Source organism: Eptesicus fuscus, chromosome 14 (genome assembly GCF_027574615.1).
Source record: "Eptesicus fuscus isolate TK198812 chromosome 14, DD_ASM_mEF_20220401, whole genome shotgun sequence".
Lineage (NCBI taxonomy): Eukaryota > Metazoa > Chordata > Mammalia > Chiroptera > Vespertilionidae > Eptesicus > Eptesicus fuscus.
This window is the reverse complement of record NC_072486.1, coordinates 66,148,966-66,169,490: the sequence shown is the minus strand read 5'-3', so window position 1 is coordinate 66,169,490 and position 20,525 is coordinate 66,148,966. Positions and strand designations below refer to the sequence as shown.

Genomic DNA, 20,525 nt, shown 5'->3' with positions numbered 1-20,525 from the left:
CCAGCCCTCTATCCTATCTAATAAAAGAGTAATATGCAGATTGACCATCACTCCAACATACAAGATGGCTGCCCCCATGTGGTTAAAGATCCTGCCCCCATGTGGACACAAGATGGCCACCACAAGATGGCCATCAGGGGAGGGCAGTTGGGAGGGACCAGGCCTGCAAGGGAGGGCAATTGGGGGCAATCAAGCCTGCAAGGGAGGGCAGTTAGGGGTGACCAGGCTGGCAGGGGAGCAGTTAGGCATCAATCAGGCTGGCAGGGGAATCGTTAGGGAGTGATCAGGTTGGCAGGCAGAAGCTGTTGGGGGCAATCAGGAAGGCAGGCAGGCGAGCAGTTGGGAGCCAGCAGTCCTGGATTGTGAGAAGGATGTCCGACTTCCCGGGCAGTCAGATATCCCTCGAGGGGTCCCAGATTGGAGAGGGTGCAGGCTGGGCTGAGTGACATCCCCCCACCATACACGAATTTCGTCCACCAGGCCTCTAGTATACCAGAAAAGACACTGGTATGTTATATTGGTAGGTTGTGTACTGAACATCAGCCCCAATGATACCCTATCAAACCCAAAATGTGTGTGTATATATAAAAGTATGTATAACATATATATGTTGAAAATAAGTCATATTTGTACTTCAGAGATATTAAAATATGAAAGATTCAGTCTTAGCATTGATAAATGACCTAAATCAAGCCTATGCCATCTATTTGATTAATAAACATATATGATTAAGGTTCCTGAAAATAACTTGTTTTAACTACTTTAATGTAAGATTTAATTAAATCTGATCACTAAAACATTCATTATAAGAATATTATAAAATAATTTAAAATCTGCTACTATATCAAAACAATACATCACCTATTCCACAAGTTCTATGAAAACTTTTAGATTAAACCAATTATAGTTCGGAACTAAATGTTCTATAGTTAATTTCTATGGTTAAGTTTTGTTAAGCATAATCTTAACAATACCTTCAATTATAGAATGTTTGCTATGCTTTTAATGTAGTAGGAAGACTTAAAATGAGGCAGATGGAGATTTTTTGTCAAAGAAATTGACACCCACCAAAAGAAGAAACTATATAACCTAAATTACATTTCTATTTATAAAGAGTTATAAACAAAAGGCGCTGCCAAATATGAAATTTAATTTATTTGCATAAGACATCACTCTTGATTGCTGATGATTGCAGGAATACAATCCTCTTTTTTTGGTTCAAGTTCAGAATTGAATAACAGTGGTGAAATGCTATGCAACAGTAAAGCTATATAAGGGGGAGTATAAAAAAGATGAAGCCCTGGCCAGGTGGCTCGGTTGGTTGGAGTATCATCCTGTACACCAAAAGGCTGTGGGTTCCATTCCCAGTCCGGGAACATACCTAGGTTGCAGGGTGGGTCCCCAATGGGAGGCAACTTCTCTCTCTCAAAATCAATAATCCTATATAATAAAAGCCTAATATGCAAATCAACTTAACAATGGAATATTCAGTCGCTATGACGTGCACTGACCACCAGGGGGCAGACGCTTAATGCAGGAGTTGCCCCCTGGTGGTCAGTGCGCTCTCACAGGGGAAGCACCGCTCAGCCAGAAGCCAGGATCATGGTTGGCGAGTACAGCAGCGGTGGCAGGAGCCTCTCCTGCCTTTGCGCAGGCGGTAAGGAGCGAGGGGTCCTGGACTGCGAGAGCCCCAGACTGCGAGAGGGATGTCTGGCCTAAGCTGGCAGGAGAACATCCCCCCAGGGGTCCCAGACTGCGAGAGGGCACAGACCAGGCTGAAGGACCCCCCACTCCCCAGTGCACGAATCTCGTGCACCGGGCCTCTAGTAAATAAATAAATGAGATAGTAAACCAATCTCCCATCTCTGCTTACTGCTGTCTCACTTAATTGTATTTCTCCTCACCACCCTCTGGATTTGATGGAGGGGAGAAGTGGGAGAAAAAAGTAAGGGGGGATAACCTATACTCCCAGATGCTACTCCTTCTTTCACAAGGGTCTTTTTCCCATCCAATAATGGATTTTGTGAGGAGGAGGTAAGGAAGTTAGTTTTTCCTTCTCTGACTTCTTCCACTAACATCTACATCATGGCAGGGGAACAGGGTGGTCAGAGAAGGAAAACATAAAAAGAAAGAAAAGGAAAAAAACGGAACTGATTTTCCTCATGATTCCAAAGTAAGATACTGAAACAAAATACAAAACGGTCTATTTCTATTTACTTTTATCTGACTTTTCTGAACATTTATTATAATTGATGGTTCTTTTTTTAATATACATAATACATCATCAGTACAGTACACATAACTCCCACAAAAGACTTAAAGGCCAAAACACAAGGAGGAAGACAGCATATTCATGAATAAAAATTTCTACATTATAAAGATAATTCCCCTTGATTAAATAATCTTTAAAAATCAATGGAATGTAGATTAAAATCCCCAATGTCTTTCATGAAATGTAAAAAGCTGCTCTGAAAAATGTATATAAAAGTGAACAGACAAGTCAATTTTGAAGACAACTGGGGGCGGGATCTTGACTTAGGGAATATCATCCCATCTAATAAAAGAGTAATATGCAAATTGACTATCACTCCAAGACACAAGATAGCTGCCTCATGTGGTCAAAGATGGCTGCCCCCATGTGGACACAAGATGGCCACCACAAGATGGCCTGCAGGGGAGGGCAGTTGTGGGTAGTTAGGGGTGACCAAGCCAACAGAGAAGGGTAGTTGGGGCAGACCAGGCCAGCAAGAGAGGGCTGTTGGGGGGGACCCAGGCCTGCAGGGGAGGGCAGTTGGGGGGTACCAGGCCTGCAGGGAGGGCTGTTAAGGGTGACCAGGCCAGCAGAGGAAGGCAGTTGGGGGAGACCAGGCCAGCAAGACAGCCAGTTGGGGGGGACCCAGGCCTGCAGGAGAGGGCAGTTAGGGGGCACCGGACTGGCAGGGGAGGGCAGTTAGGGGCAATTGGGCTGGCTGGGGAGCAGTTAGGCGTCGATCAGGCTGGCAGGGGATTGGATAGGGGGTGATCAAGCTGGCAGGCAGAAGTGGTTAAGGGCGATGAGGCAGAGGCAGGTGAGCGGTTGGGAGCCAGCAGTCCTGGATTGTGAGAGGGATGTCCAACCGCCCGTTTAGGCCCGATCCCACTGGATCCCTAAAGGGCTGGTTGGACATCTCTCAAGAGGTCCCAGATTGGAGAGGGTGCAGGCTGGGCTGAGGGACAACCCCCCACCCCCTGCATGAATTTCGTGCACCGGACCTCTAGTTTTAAAATAAAGGTACAACAATTAAGACAGTCTCGTATTAATGCAGGCATATGTATGAACATAGATCAATCCTAAAAATATAATGTCAAAGAAAAAAAGCAAATTATATAATGATACATATACAACATACACTTTTCAGACAAAAGCATATAAAAGTATAATAAACATGGGTATTCATGCCTACATGTTAGGATATGCAGAAAGAGAATTTTGAGGAGGAAAAATGAGAAAAAGCAGAGATACACAGAAGGTTCAGTATGTAGTTTTAGTTCTAGAAAATTCAAAGTACCTAAAATAAGTGTGTCAAAACATTTAGAAATGTTAAGTATGAATTGTAAGCACATCAATGTTTACCATACTATCTTCTCTATTATTATATTTCAAAATAAAACAAAATTTAAAGACCAAGAGAGAATTTATTTATATAAATAAAGATGAGAAATTGTTATTTCCAGAAATTCCTTCTGGAGGCAGCATTGTATTTTTATAAGCTTACTAAATTCACTAGGAAATATGCCAGATGTTCTATTATTAGGGACAAATATTACTTAATCTTGTCGGGAATGTGATAAGATTCCAGAAATACAAGTGATGGTGTAAGAACCAAACAATTATAAAAACTACTTTAAAAATTGTTACAAAAGCCCATTTCAATGCAGAAACATTAAAAATAAAGTAAAGCAAGTACAGGTATTAAGAAATCACTATCTCTTTAGAAATAATTTAAAGATTCCTTATAAACTCTCATGAATTTCACTTTAGGTTTAATATTTTTAAAGATCTGTACATGTCCAAATTTAAGGAATCTTTAAATTATATCTCTTGAGTCACTGAAGGCTAAACAAAATTATTACTACATGTTTTATAATTATTTTTAAATTGTGTCAGGATAAGACTGAGGATTAAATAGATACTGTTTTAACTTCCAGATAAAAGGTTTAAAATATCAGTTTGTGTAAAATGCTTAGACAATGAGATAACCTAAAAGCAGCATATATGAAAAATGTTATGGGCAAATTATGCTGTAAAAAATGTGTTATAAATAGCAGTCAATTATATTTATTTTATAATTGCTTTAACTGTCCTCTTTATTGAAAAAAAAAACACACTTTTTTTTTTTTTTTTTTACTGTACCTAAACAGTAAAAATGTGTTCCATGTATTTCGGTATAGAAATGGAATTTTAAATAGTTATCCCCAAGTGTTGATAAGAATTCATTTGTATCAATGTCATCTGTCTTAATTTCTTAAATTAATATGGAATGGTTGATATAGAAGTTGTCTCAAAAAAATTTAAATGTGATATAAATGTACATTTATAAAAGCCTTGAGTTACATTACTTAGTCACAGAAAAAATCCTCTTCATTTTTCTATTACACTGCAGATAAATATGTCATATCTTCAGAAAAAAACTAAGCGCTCAATATTTAATTGTGTGCTCACAGCACCCTCTAGTGGCTGAGATGAAGCAGAAAAAAAGGGAGAGGGAAAAACTGAAAAAAAAAATTCACAGTACATACTCATTCACTCATTTACCAGTAAATACTATTTTTTTTTTTCATCCTTTACTACATGGAAAGCACTGTGCTGGGTGCTGCTCAGGACTTGGATAAGGGAGTCAGGACAAGTGAGGGGAAACAGAAAGACATATGGAAGCAGCAGAGGGAAAGATAGGGCATTTGAAAACAGATCTACAATGTAAATCATTTTCACTTATAAAAGAAATCTATATTTTTAAAAGATTTTAGCACTAGCTTTAACATTACATTTTTTAAAAATAAGCAAATCAATGTAGATAAAATTAGGGAAAAGCATCAAAGATCTATCTCCAACAGTTAATTTTCTCTAATATGTCAGAACATGAATATATACACACGCATAAAGGAGTAAGAAAGTGCAGTAGTTATCACCATCCTGGACCCTGACTTAATCTAATTTATTGATTTGGGTTGAGTGGGCTTTATTTGTAACACAATGTGCAAATGGAAATATTTCCTCCTCCAAAAACATGTATTTACAAAGGAAAACTGGGCACTAAAATCAGTTCTAAAAATTGCAATTTACTTTTAGTTTTCTTCCTATAAGTCGGTTGTATAACTCTGTGTAAGTAAGCTGTGTACCTAACTCCCTAAAGCTATTTGCAATAAAGAAAATCATTTCTTTATACTGGTTAAGAGGACTGGCTCTGGAAACAGTGTAAATTCAAATACTGGCTTCAACCAAGTAGCTGTGAATTCTTGGGCTTACTCTCTGAGTGTGTCCGTTTTCTCATTTGTAAAATGGAAATGATTGATGACAGTTATCTACTGCACAGGATAAAACTAAATACAGATGAAGTGCTTAATAAACTGTACTATTATTATTGTTATTATTAATGATGCTATTCTTTGCTGGAAAGAACACTTGCAAATAAGATATAAAAAAAAATATTCCTTAAAATAGATTATTACTAAGCAAAAACTACCGTATCTAAATATATGTTTTCCTAAAGCTATATCCCCAAAACAGTGAGCAAATTCTCATAGACTGTACAGTAGACACACAAATAGACATACAATTTAAGATGATAGAGGTGGATTAATAATTTCTTAAATGAGTATGTACAAAGACTAGATTTTATCAAACCGAAAATTAGTAAAGCTTAATGTTTAAATTTACAAATATTTTATAAATCCTGTCATTTTAAAGCAGTACATTGTAGACAACAAAATTTTTCTTTACTATTTTCATAGTAATATTGCATATAGATTTAAGATATTCAGGAAACATTCTTTACTTTGAAAAAGCTGTTCAAGCCATTATATTTTAGTACACTAATAATTATTATGAACATACATTTTACAAATTAAATATTAAAGAATATAAATTTGGAGTTAATTTCTAGACCTCAAATATTATCCACAAATGTGATTTACCCCATTTATAAAAATAAAAAAAAGCAAACAGCTCGCTACTCAACATCACCTTCAGAGATTTTGCCACTTGAATATGGTTATCATAGACTAAAATGTCTACTGCCAGGTTCTGCAGCCGACGGATGTAACTTAAATCACCGTGAAAAACAAGGTCTTGTACGCAGACTCTCCAGGATGGAAACGGGGTCCTGGTGCCATCCCATACCTGCCGGAAGAGGGGAGAGCAAAGTTTAAGGACCTTTTTGTAAAACTGTGGAGGCTAAAAGTGTTTCACTTGCTGGCAATATAACTTAAAAGTAATTAAGTGTATCCTCCCAAATAACTGCTACACTTTAAATATGATGTACACCCTTTTCTGACTGTAAAAGGTCTACACATGAAGACGTACAAAAAAAAAGTTCAAACTACTATGACCACAGAAAAAAGTGTTGAACTTTATACTTTTTTCTTCAATGTATTTATGTCTTGTATTATTATTATTATTTAACAAACTAGCATTATATTCTGTTTTTCATTTCTTAGTATATTTTTGAGCAATTTATCAGGAAATTTAAATATTCTAAAATATAATTTTCAATGGCTTCACATTATTTCCTGGCATGGATGCACACAAATTTATTAAACCAATAACCCCTTTATTGGTCATTTGAGTTGTTTCAAACCTTTCATACTATTTCAAATAATTTAGCAATAATTATCTTACATATATAAACTTTTATGAGTACCTCTGCTAACATTCTTAAGTATAAATTCCTAGCTTTTAGGAATGTTTGTTCAGTTTGTTTCGATTTGGAAAAGGCCTTTAAATGTACAGACAGGACTATTTGGCTTATGTTAGATGTTGTAAATACAAATGAATAAACATCACTGGTGCTGGAAAAGGAAAAGGGGTGTTGATTGCTATGTAAGGTGCACTCAGATCAAGATGGGAACAGGCCACAGGGCCAGCATGTACTGCCCCATCCTTAGGACAAGAGTCAGCCCGTGCTGTGCTGTAAGAGGGTATGAAGTGGGAATGCCTCTGCATGTCAGGAGTTTGATTTGAATAAAAAACACTACATTTCTAAAGAGAAGATGTCTGCCAGTGTCAGGTAACAGAGGAAGTACTGAATAATGCTGGTGACAGTGCAAGTTTCTAATAAACAACTGTGGGTTTGTGTCACTCATTCTGATTCTGCTCCCTAACTAATTCAAAGACGCAGGGCAATTACTTGGGGAGCAGTAACATCATATGGCACAAACATTATTCTCCATCTGGAATTTGTTCCACTTTGCGTAGATTGTTTTTGTGATTTTAAAATGTCTTTACAGACCAATCCACAAGTCTTTTGAGGAAGGAACTGAGAGGGCACAGTGTTGCTATATTGCTTTTATGCTCTAGTTTTAATTGCCTAGAAATCAGACTTTTAACAACCTTTCTTTACCAATTTGAAATGTTATTTTTATCACATTTTGAATTATTATGGGTATAAGACCGTTCCTGAGGTTTCTAATCCTTTCCATTGATCAGTCTTACTATAACTAACATTTTTAAATATCTGATATAGAGCTCCCATTTAGCTTTCTTTGGCAAGCTTTTCTTGTTTTATTCCTAGTCATTTAATGTTTCTAATAAACTTCAGAATTATAATCAATTTAAAAAAAACAACAATGTAATTTTAATTAAAATCTTATTTTATTGCCCTAACTTGTTTGGCTCAGTGGATAGAGCGTCAGCCTGCGGACTCAAGGGTCCCATCCCAGGTTCGATTCTGGTCAAGGGCATGTCCCTTGGTTGTGGGCACATCCCCAGTAGGGGGTGTCCAGGAGGCAGCTGATAGATGTTTCTCTCTCATGGATGTTTCTAACTCTCTCTCCCTCTCCCTTCCTCTCTGTAAAAAAATGAATAAAATATATATTTTTTAAATCTTATTTTATTTAAAAACATTTTAGTAAAAAAATCAAAAGTCTTTTATTAGTTCGAGTTTTCTTTAAAGCACCTCAGTAAAGTTTTCTTCACAGAAATTGAGATATTTCGTACATGAACTTTATTTTACAGTCATTGAGATTTTGAAAGTCACTTTTTAAAAATGTATTTTTATTGATTTCAGAAAGGAAGAGAGAGGGAGAGATAGAAACATCAATGAAAAAGAGAATCAATCAGCTGCCTCCTACATGCCACCTACTGGAGATCCAGGTGGCCCCAACTTTGGCATATGCCCTGACCTGAATGGAAATGTGACTTTCTGATTCATAGGTCCATGCTCAACCACTGAGCCACAATGGCAGGATTGAAAGATTTTTGTTCAATTATCTGTTCTATTTATTACTGATATGTAGAAGAGCTATATTTTACTAATATTTTAAACCACTTAGATCACTGAATAATTTTATTAGTGAAAATAGCTTTTTAGTTTATTGTTGGGGTTTTCATGTCTTGTGAGTACTAGGCACACATAAATGATATTTGCTTGTGAATACTAAGCCAATAGCATGCATTTACATATTCAGAGTATTTAATGTGTATATAAACATGAGCTATTATCAACTTCAAAAACTTCACATTTTACTCAAAGATTTCTATCTTCACCATTCCTTAATATGGGCAAGGTATAAATGATAATAATGCTAAAGCCCAATATTGGTCCAAGAACTACTGCAATCCATTTCCTTCCCTACTGTTCCAAAGAGCCAGAAGCTAAAGTAAACCCACAGGAGCAAGGCTGAAGCAGTGTTGTTTAAACGCTTCCTGCCTAGGATGGGTAGGTGAAGATAATATCAGACAACTGCCTTCTTCAAAAGCTATTCATGATTAAACAGGGAGAGTGGCAAACAAAGACTAGATGGGTCTCATGGCACTTTTTTAATTCTGTTGATTTAAAAACATAAGAAGAGCAACAAATACTTCAAAACCATGACCTACCCAGGAAGCAGGCAGAGAAATGACATGAGAGGAGAACGTGACATCAAAGGGCCAAGAAAGTAAATGAGAAGGCTACCTTGACAAGGAAGCAGAAATATGCATATATAGAACCGCAACTAAAAAATAGTAGTATTTTTAGTACTAAAATAAAAAATACATATTTTATTAGTACTAAATTAATAAATATAACAAAGTATACTACATTTAAAATGTAGATCTGATAATACTCTTTTTCTGTAGTCATACAGGATAAAGGGAAATGCAGGAGTAGAGTTGCATGAATATCCAGGCTTATCAGAAATGGTAAGTTAGAGTTTAATTTCATCATATAACACACAGTATATATAATTATTCCATCAGAATGCTAAAACATAAGTACCTTAGAGACATGTAGGTGGTACTAATTAATAATTGCAAGTGTTTAAAAATACCTACCTTTAGAAGAAATGATGCTCCATCCACTTCAGCTTTGCCCAAGAGCTGACAAGTCAGGTCAAAATACTGCATCGACTGAACATCACACAATTTTACTAATGTCGAAGAAGGTGGAATATGAACAGATGCCCAAGCACGTAAGGTTTCTACCATTTTGTGGTCCTCAGTTGTGAAGTTAAAATACTTGCTCGAAGTACGAGGTATAACAGGAGCCCCCAAAGTTCCCTCAAATGTCAAAGACGCAAAGCCAGAGCTGGTGATACCTTGGGTCTCATTTTTATATACTTGGATCTAAGAAAGGGGGGCAAAGTAGAAAACAAAACAGAAACACATAAAACTGCTTACTGATGCAAAACCTGGGAACTGAAAATCTGAAAGATTATAAAATCTTGCCAGTATAGTTAACAGAGGACATAATTCTTTAGTATTTCATTTAATTAGTATATGAATTTTAAAATCAACTGGGCTCCATCAAGATCCGCAAACACCACGTAAACTGTAAAACACTATGCACAATCTATTTCTATTTTCTACAGAACTAGGTGTTAGACTCCCTAGTCCTACCAAGCTTGTACTTTTACATTTATAAGGTTTAAGAGAATTTACAGAAAGAAAAATAACAAGTGCCAGTTATTTATGAGCATAACAGAGAAAACTAGAACACCTAAAATGTAAGTTTGAAGTGAATTAAATGCAACTGAGGCTAAGGTTTCACCAGCCTGAGAGAGCTGAGTGAGATATGCCACTTTAGCTTTCTAAATTTTCAAGCTCAGTTATTAGATGCACATGCACTTATGATACGTATTTACAAAGCAACCCTTTGGTGACCTTGTGAAATGCTCCCCCATGCCGAAACCGGTTTGGCTCAGTGGATAGAGCGTCGGCCTGCAGACTCAAGGGTCCCGGGTTCGATTCCGGTCAGGGGCATGTACCTTGGTTGCCGGCACATCCCCAGTAGGGGGTGTGCAGGAGGCAGGTGATCAATGTTTCTCTCTCATCGATGTTTCTAACTCTCTATCCCTCTCTCTTCCTCTCTGTAAAAAATCAATAAAATATATTAAAAAAAAAAAAGAAATGCTCCCCCATTCTGATCTTTTGTAAACTATCTGATATTAATAGTTATTTTATTTTTTACTTACTATTTGCTTGGTATATCATATCTTTTCTACAGCTCTGCTTCCAACTTGTTTACATCTTTATTTCTTGTACAGATATATTTGGTTCTTGCTTTCTATTGTTTCTTTCCTGTCTTATTTTGAACAATATGTGTCCCATTGACTTCTCTTTAGCTATGGATGAATCCTAACATCTCAGTCAATTTGGAACACTTTCTCTTCTCCATTTCACACTTCACACTTGTCCTATTCCATCTTACACTTTTTACTGAAAGTATAATAACCTCTAAAGGTAACAATCTTTCAGTGGCATAATTCCGTTTAACCATCCCACCATCCTTTGTGCTGTTGGTGTCATGTTTTCCTACATATTTTACACACTTTACCCTCCAAAATAATTGTTTTTCTTTTAAATAGCCATATGTATTTTAAATTATAGGAATACAAAACACTGTCTTTCATATTTGTTCATTAGCCATTTCTTTCTTTTTCATTCCTCTTTGCCCTGAATACTTTCTTACAGTGAAGACATGCTACCTACGGACCCTCTCAATTTCATTTATATAAAAACTAGAGGCCCGGTGCACAAAATTCGTGCACGAAGGGGGATGTGTGTATGTGTCACTCAGTCTAGCTTGCACCCTCTCCAATCTGGGACCCCTCGAGGGATGTCCGACTACCCGTTTAGGCCTGATCCCAAAACGGGCAGTTGGACATCCCTCTCACAATCCAGGACTGCTGGCTCCCAACCACTCGTCTGCCTGCCTGATTGTCCCTAACCGCTTCTGCCTGCGAGTCTGATCACCCCCTAACTACTCCCCTGCCAGCCTGGTCAATGCCTAACTGCTCCCCTTCCAGCCCAATTGCCCCCAACTGCCCTCCCTGCCAGCCTGATTGCTCCCAACTGCCCTCCCCTGCCAGACCGTTCACCTCCAACTGCCCTCCCCTGCAGGCCTGGTTGCTCCCAACCCAACTGCCCTCCCTTGTAGGCCTGGTCACCCCCACATGAACTCCCCTGCAGGCCTGTTCACTCCCAACTGCCCTCCCCTGATGGCCTGGTTGCCCCCAACTGCCTTCCCCTGCGGGCCTCGTTCCCCCCAACTGCCCTCCCTTGCAGGCCTGATCCCTCCCAACCGCCCTCCCCTGCTGGCCTGATCGCCCACAACTTCCCTCCCCTGCTGGCCATCTTATGTCCACATGGGGGCGACCATCTTGTGTGTTAGAGTGATGGTCAATTTGCATTATTACCTCTTCATTATATAGGATTTTTGTCTTTATGAACATATTTCTACTACTCATCTATTCTTCGGGGAAAAGTACTGATAGATCAAGAGAAGTAATTCCCACCATAGAATATAACACACCTGGAATATTGTGCTCATTTATAGGTATCACATTGACCATGACGGACACAAACAAACTGAAGTAGTTAGAAAAAAAAGACAACCAAGATAATGAAGGAGTTGCATGGAAACCTATGTAACGAGAAAAAATTGAGGGACTAAAATGCTTAAAATCTAAGGGACTGAAAATATTAAAATACTGAAAAACTGATTTAAAAAAACACACATACCACTTAATAGCTTTACTTTTATATCAAAGGTTTTCTTATATTTAATTATTTAACTGTTAGCATAACTTTAAAATTATCTAAGTATCTGTTCACATTTTAACACATTTGATCAATTATTTAACTGTTAGCATAACTTTAAAATTATCTAAGTATCTGTTCACATTTTAACACATTTGATTTGTTTTGATTTTATACTTAATTTTTCAATGCTTTCATTGTACTGGAATTAATACAACAATCAGGAATGAATAATATAATCTCCCAATCTTTGTACACTTTTGTTGTTGTTAACCTAAGATTTTTTAAAAACAAAGTTCTGTATTCATGGAAAACATTTAAAACATCAATCTATAGATGTTAGAAGCAAGATGACAGAGCACAACCAGTCAGAATCATAGCATCTAACACATTTGTATGGAAGAAAGGCAGGCAGCTGGCTCAAATAAAGAGGTTTCCTAATATACATTATTTGAAGTCTGATACAACTTACAATTCTTCTCATCTCTTGAAAATGCTTGATGTCATGTTCTAACAAAGCAACCACATAATTAGTGCTAACTAGTTTTAGTGAATACAGTGCTCTCTTAAAAAATATAAGTTCTGGACAGTATGAATGATACCTTCAGCCTGTGAAAGCGAACGATATCTCCATTTTTATAGATCATTGGAAGGCTTTCATAATTTCCACTAAAGAGCAGGCAGGTTAACTTTACATTTGTCTGGTCCACAATTGTAACAACCGAACAATAATCTGGAAAACACAGGAATATTTTTACCTGACTCTTATTATTTCAAAAGATTTCAGTTCAAAATATCAAACAAACTTTATGCCTTTACATATTATAAGAATAAGATAAAAACACAGAGGCATTTTCTTTGCTCTCAGAATGTACTACAAAATTATTTTACAAGTGTTTCACAAAAACTAAATTTGGTAAAACAAAAAATAAAATCTTACTTAATATAACTTATGTGGAGTGGCAATAACTTTATATTACACCAAAATTTAAAATCATGATTCAGATAAAAACATTCAATATAATTTATAAAATAAACAACTACAGAGTGAAAGCAAAAGACTAAGATGTTTGCATCAAATCTGAAGATGAGTCAATATACTGCATAAAAGTCTCATGAGAACTGGTTATAAAACCTGGATTTCACAGTAAATATGTAATTCCAATGAATGAACAATACATTGAGAATTATATAACAAACTCAAATGGGAAATGATTTATTAGTTACCTCTATGAGTTTACACACTACAGCAAGAAATATTTTATATAATTTAAACTGGAGAACAATTAATGATACTTGAGTTGCAATGGAAACAGTAACTTCAAATATTGTTGGTAGTAAAATTGCAACATATGCTGCTTTTTAATATACAAGCTTCAGAAAATTGTACACTCAAAAAAATATGTTGACTCTTGTCCTTCACAAGAGCCTAGTAATTATAATATCTTATCTAATAAAGAGTTGATATGCAAATTGGCTATTACTCAAACACACAAGATGGCCACCCCCATGTGGTCAAAGATGGCCGCCCCCATGTGGATACAAGATGGCCACCACAAGATGGCAAGCAGAGGAGGGCAGATGTGAGACCAGCCCTGAAAGGGAGGGCAGTTGGGGGCGATCAGGCCTGCAGGGGAGGGCAGTGAGGGGCAATCGGGCAGGCAGGGGAGGGCAGTTAGGAGCAACCAGGCCTGCAGGTGAGGGCAGTTGGAGGTGACCAGGCCTGCAGGGGAGGTCAGTTGGGAGGGACCAGGCCTGCAGGGGAGGGCAGTTGGGGGCAACCAGGCCAGCAGGGGAGGGCAGTTAGGGGTGACCAGACCTACAGGGGACAGCAGTTGGAGGTGACCAGAACTGCAGGGGAGGGCAGTTGGGGGTGACCAGACCTGCAGGGGAGGGCACTTGGGGGGGGGGATCAGCCTACAGGGGAGGGCAGTTAGTGGTGACCAGGCCGGTAGGGGAGGGAAGTTAGGGGCAATCGGGCCAGCAGGGGAGCAGTCGGGCGTCGATCAGGCTGGCTGGGGAGTGGTTAGGGGGTGATCAGGCTGGCAGGCAGAAGCAGTTAGGGGCAATCAGGCAGGAAGGCAGGCAAACGGTTGGGAGCCAGCAGTCCTGGTTTGTGAGAGGGATCGGGTCTAAACGGGCAATCGGACATCCCTCGAGGGGTCCCTGATTGGAGAGGGTGCAGGCTGGGCTGAGGGACACCCTCCATGCATGAATTTTGTGCACTGGGCCTCTAGAAGAGATAGAAAAAAATAACCCAGAACAGTGAAGAAAGGGAGAGGAGAAGAGAAGAGAAAAATAAAGGGCAAAGAATATCAATATATTTCAGGAAGATGGAAAAATAAATGGTTAAGGGATAAAAGGAACTGGCTATCATTAATAAAACAACAAGCAACAAGTGCTGGCGAGGATGTGAAGAAATGGGAACTCTTGAGCACTGTTGGAGGGATGCAGATTGGTATAGCCATTATGAAAAGCAATATGGAGGTTTCTCAAAAAATTAAGTATGGAACTGCCTTATGATCCAGCCATTCAACTTCTGCAAATTTATCCCAAAACATGTAATTGAAAGAATATACGCACCCCTATGTTCATTGTAGCTTTATTTATAACTAGAGGCCGAGTGCATGAAATTCGTGCACGGAGGGGGGGGGGGGTGTTGTTCCTCAGCCCAGCCTGCACCCTCTCCAATCTGGGACCCCACTGGGATTGGGCCTAAACGGGATCGGACATCCCTCTCACAATCCAGGACTGCTGGCTCCCAACTGCTCGCCTGCTTGCCTTCCTGATTTCCCCTAACCAACTTCTGCCTGTCAGCCTGATCATCCCCTAACCACTCCCCTGCCAGCCTGATCGACATCTAACTGCTCCCCTGCTGGCCCAATTGCCCCTAACTGTGCTCCCCTGCCACCTTGGTTGCTCCTAACTTCCCTCCCCTGTAGATCTGGTCGCCCCCAACTGCCCTCCCCTGCTGGCCTAACCCCTAACTGCCCTCCCTTGCCAGCCTGGTCGCCCCTAACTGTCCTCCCCTGTAGGCCTGGTCCCCCCCAATTGCCCTCCCCTGCTGGTCTGGTACCCCTACAACTGCCCTCCCCTGCAAGGCCTGGTTGCCCCCAACTGCCCTCCCCTGTAGGCCTGGTCTCCTCCAACTGCCCTCCTCTGCAGGCCTGGTCCCCACAACAGCCCTTCCCTGTAGGCCTGGGTCCCTCCCAACTATTGTCCCCTGCAGGCCTGGGTCCCCCCTAACTGTCCTTCCCTGCTGGCCCGGTCACCCCTAACTGCCCTCCCTTGCCAGCCGGGTCGCCCCTAACTGTCCTCCCCTGCTGGCCCGGTCACCCCCTAACTGCCCTCCCCTGCAGGCCTGATCACCCACAATTGCCCTCTCTTGCAGCCCTGGTCCCTCCCAACTGCCCTCCCCTGCTGGCCTGATTGCCCACAAATGCCCTCCCTTGAAGGCCTGGTCCTTCCCAACTGCCCTCCCCTGCTGGCCTGATCCCCACAACTGCCCTCCCCTGACGGCCATATTGTGGCGGCCATCTTGTGTCCACATGGGGGCAGCCATCTTTGACCACATGAGGGCGGCCATCATGTGTATTGGAGTGATGGTTAATTTGCATATTACTCTTTTATTATATAGGGTAGCCAAGATTATTTGGAAGCAGCCCAAGTGCCCATCAGTAGATGAATGGATAAAAAAGCTGTGTTACATTTACACAATGGAGTACTACTACACCATAAAAAAAGGAAAATGTACCCTTTGTGACAGCATGGATGGACCTGGATAGCATTATGATAAGTGAAACAAGCCAGTCAGAGAAAGACAAGTACCACATGATTTCACTCAACTGTGGAATCTAATGAACAAAATGAACTAATAAAAAATAGTGACAGACTCGGAGAGCTGGCTGACAGCTTCTGGGGGACTGGGGTCCAGAGTGGAGAGATTGAGCAAAAAAACATGGGCAAGGACAACAGTGTGGTGATTGCCAGGGGAAGCAGGGAAAGGAGGGAGAGGTGGGAGATAAATGGTGATGGACAGACACTTGACTTGGGGTCAAGTCATATTAGTGGGCTTACTGCCTGACAGACAGCTCTCTTCCCACCCAACCTAGGCTGACACTTTCAGTCAATACCCTATGCAAGTACTAACTGTCTCCATCAGATTTCCCAGGCAAGAAAGATATCAAGTTAGAAGAATAAGCTACTCATATACAAATGTCTACAACCCCAAATAAACCATATTTAAAATGTAAAGACAGCAATTACCATAAACAAAACTGGAAGCAAGAAAGAAAGGAGGGATGAGGGACAGAGAAAGGGAGGGAAGGAGGAAGGGCAGGAAGAAGGGACGGAAGGAAGGGAAAGAGGAAGGGAAAGAGGGAAGGAAAGGAGGGAAGGATACTGGGAGGGAGAGGGGTGAGAGAGATGAATATATGACAGCAAGACTGAAGAGAAAGAGGAAAGAAGTGGGAGGGAAAAGGGGGAAGAAAGGTAAAGAGGGAAGATGGAAAACAGAGAACATAAAAAAAAACCCTTAAAAATAAAAACAAAACCTTAATTTAAAAAGAAAAAAGATATTATATGTTCATCTCTTGTTATACTAGCAGGATCCACTGAACCCAAGTTTAGTTTCTGAGTTTCCTTTTTTAGTAGTTCCAACAAATGTAAGGAGGTTATTTCATGACATTTTTTCTATCTTAGCGGTCTGCCAAAGATCACAAAAAAAGGCAAATTTTACTTTTTAAAAAAGAAAACACATTTTTGCTTGCCACTGTCATATGGCTCTACCATACCTTTTTAAAATCTAAGATACATATGGGATCTTAGTCACCTGTTTCTTCACGTGAAGTCTGTCAGTATATTAAATCTAACTTTATAACTACTTTCCTTGCAGGTACACACACACACACACACACACACACACACACACACACACACACACACACCAGTTCTATTCAATTACTGAGCTGCAGGCCCGAAAAGACTTACAATAGGAATTCTTCAAAATATCATCTACCTGCTGCAGAGCACACTCTCTAGGATGGCATAACTAAACATAAGGATGCTCTTAGAATCTCCTAAGGTTATCTATAAAATAATGAGGAGCTTCAAAATAAAATACCATTTTATATACTTTATTTTGTATTTAAATATGAATATACTTACAAGAAGAAAACAAAATTTCAGATTCAAAAAACAAGTGTCATTTAAAAAATCTAGTAATTTGCTCTCAAGAACAATAAAGACAAGTAGCAATCTAAATGAAATATTAGCTTTTGAGTTCTTTCAATTGGCGTTAGATCCATGTCATGACTGGAAAACAAGGTAACCATTTATTTTTTAATATTTTTTACTGACTTTAGAGAGAGAAGAATGGAGAGGGAGAGAGTGCTAGAAACACTGATGAGAAAGAAACATCAATCAGCTGCCTCTAACCAGGAATGGAACCAGTGACCTCTTGGTGCATGGGATGACACTCAACCAACTGAGTCACACTGGTCGGGCACAAGTTACCCATTTCAACAAATACTAAAAAGGCAAACTACTAAAATAAGTGCTATTTAACTACTCTAAGAGGTGTTCTACCAAATACATACATACATACATACATAATCCTTCAATACTGACTACATTAAATGAAAGTATTTATTTCCCATGATTCACTTTTTACTTAGTCCCAAATGAAGAAAAAAATTAACTTGTGGAATTAGAGACAACTTATAACTTCACATTTTAATAATAAAGTTAAAAGGCTAAGAAGGTTATAGTCTATTTTCTTGATAGTTAACATCAGCAGGGAAGGTAGAAACAGTAAAAAGACCTTTATTAAGTATTCTTACTTTACCTAAAGAGTACAGTCTCTAAAAAGATATTCAACCTTTACAGTACTGACTTTAACTACTTTAATGCATTAGTAAGACTTCATATTTAAACTGTTGACAAAGTATTTAACTACTTTAATGCTTAGGTAATACTTCATGTAACTTGATATAAATATAGAAATGATACCAAATGATAAATTAAGCCCTATGCTCTGCAATCTTGAGCAATTCACCTAATTTCCTCAGTATGATTAAGTGTAAATTGCGTTGGAGTTTTATTATAAGAAAAAGTTGATAGTACATCTAAGCAAGGTCCTTAATCAAAGAATCATCCATGGATAAATTATGTAACCCACATAAAAATACCTCCTGAAAGCTGCTTCACCATTTTATCTACTACAACACTGCTTTTAAACTAATCAGTATTTCGGCTACAGCTTTCCGTTCATATAAAACTTTATTGAAACATTCAAGTAAAAGCTATGATGGCAAATCACTGAATCAAGGTCATATTATATGCTACAATCTTTGTTTCACAAGGAAGCATCATACAACACATATAACAGCACTCCCTTTAGTAGGCTGGTGTGAGGTTATATAATTTCCCTTTGTGTTTTTATTATATTGCAAACAATCATGGGAAGCAGGAAAGAGAAGGAAGCATGATCACTATGATCTTTTGATATATATAGTGAAAGAGATTAAATAAATAGGTAAGTAGGTACACAGATAGGTATTCCATGAGTTCATAGTTCATAACTGTTTTTCTGGAATTACAAAGACGAGCAATGGTCTCTATCTTCACAAAGGTTGTATTTAAAACAAGAAAGACCAAACAACAAAAATATATTTAAGATACCTATAAGAGTATATTGATATTCAGTAATAAAAACTGATACCTGCTATAATATGGATGAAACTCAAATCATATGCTAAGTGAAGAAGCAAAGACTATATGTTCTGTGAGTCTTCTATATGAAGTAGCCAGAAAGATATACAGACAGAAAGAATATTAGTGGTTGCCTAAGACTGGGGATGGGAATGAGGATTGACTGCAAACAGAACTGAGACTTTGGGGTATGGTGTTTCTTCTGCATGCTGTCCCCATGCATCAAAATAAAATTCAGTCTTCTTGGTTAAATCAATTAGCATCAACCACCCAAATCTCAGCATTGAAGTTTTGCTAGCATATCTTGTTAACTATCATCTCCTCTTCCGTTCTATTTGACATTAAAATCAGACCTTTTTTTAAACTTGGAGTTTAATTGTAACTTCAGAGGGAGCAAATATAAACACAGGCATTCTACTGTCTGAATCCTTCTAAAATGTGATGAAAACCATAACCATGAATGAAATCAGAGGTCAGCAAACATGGCCTGTGGGCCAGCTGCCCATTGTTATAAAGTTTTACTGCAATATAGCATAACCTGTACCACTTCTAATTCCACATTTATACAACAGAGAAGATACTACATCACACTTAGGGCATCCTGCAAATGTAAACAACAATCAATATGGACCTAACAGAATTTAGTAAATAAGAACTAAAATATTATTCAGAGGGTCATGCCCTGGAAGAATACAGGCAATACGAATTACACAAAACAAAATGTTTCATAAACAACTGTAGTTTAGTACTATGTTACATTTCTAAACTCCTTTTAGTCTTAATTTTATATTTTAAAAGATATCATTAGCAGAAGGTGGGAGTGAAATTAGTCCCTCATAGAGAGAAATCTTCCTCATGACTTTAGAGACTCTTATGGTTTAAAAGTGGTTCAGTGGTTGAACATGGACTTATGAACCAGGAGGTCACAGGTTCGATTCCTGGTCAGGGCACATGCCCGGGTTGTAGGCTTGATCCCCTGTGGGGGTTGTGCAGGAGGCAGCTGATCAATGATTCTCTCTCATCATTGATGTTTATATATCTCTCTCCCTCTTCCTTCCTCTCTCTGAAATCAATAAAAACATATTTTTAAAGTGTCAACAGGTTAAAAATCACCCAGAGAACAAATCTACTGTGGGAAAAGGACAATTAATAAAATTTTCATCAGAACTTCAAAATCATTTGATTTAATTAGTATTTGTACGCATTCACGGCTTTCAGAAAATTTCTCAATAATTTCATAAACATAAATTAAGCTAGACAGCATCTTATTAACAGGCAAATCCAATCAGTTGCTAACTTCCACTGATCTTACTTCCATATCTTATTTTACAATCATACCTTTTTCTTTCTTCTCAATGTCATAGCCCAGGTTCATGTCCTCTTTTTCTTAATCATGTCGTTATAATAATTTCTTATTTGTGTTCCTTTATCTTCATTGCTTCCTTTCTACAATGCTGTCAACTACCACCATGTTGTTTTCCTTCAGTTTTGCACTCATCTCCTAAAACATCTCCCGGTACTTTCTATTGCATACAGAAAAAAGTATCTAGCCAGGAATGAGACTGAACACAACTCGACACTAATCTCTCTCTCCAAA

General features: G+C 38.6%; 1 protein-coding gene across 1 annotated transcript in view; it reads right to left on the bottom strand.

The window, feature by feature from the left end:
- Window positions 1-20,525, bottom strand: part of POT1 (protection of telomeres 1) — a 71,804-nt gene that overhangs the window by 28,671 nt on the left and 22,608 nt on the right. The window contains exons 8-10 of the mRNA XM_054726431.1: window positions 12,820-12,950; window positions 9,512-9,802; window positions 6,224-6,379 (exon numbers count right to left, since the gene is read on the bottom strand). Coding sequence (XP_054582406.1) covers window positions 6,224-6,379; window positions 9,512-9,802; window positions 12,820-12,950 — 578 coding nt within the window. The remainder of the gene's footprint in view (window positions 1-6,223; window positions 6,380-9,511; window positions 9,803-12,819; window positions 12,951-20,525) is intronic.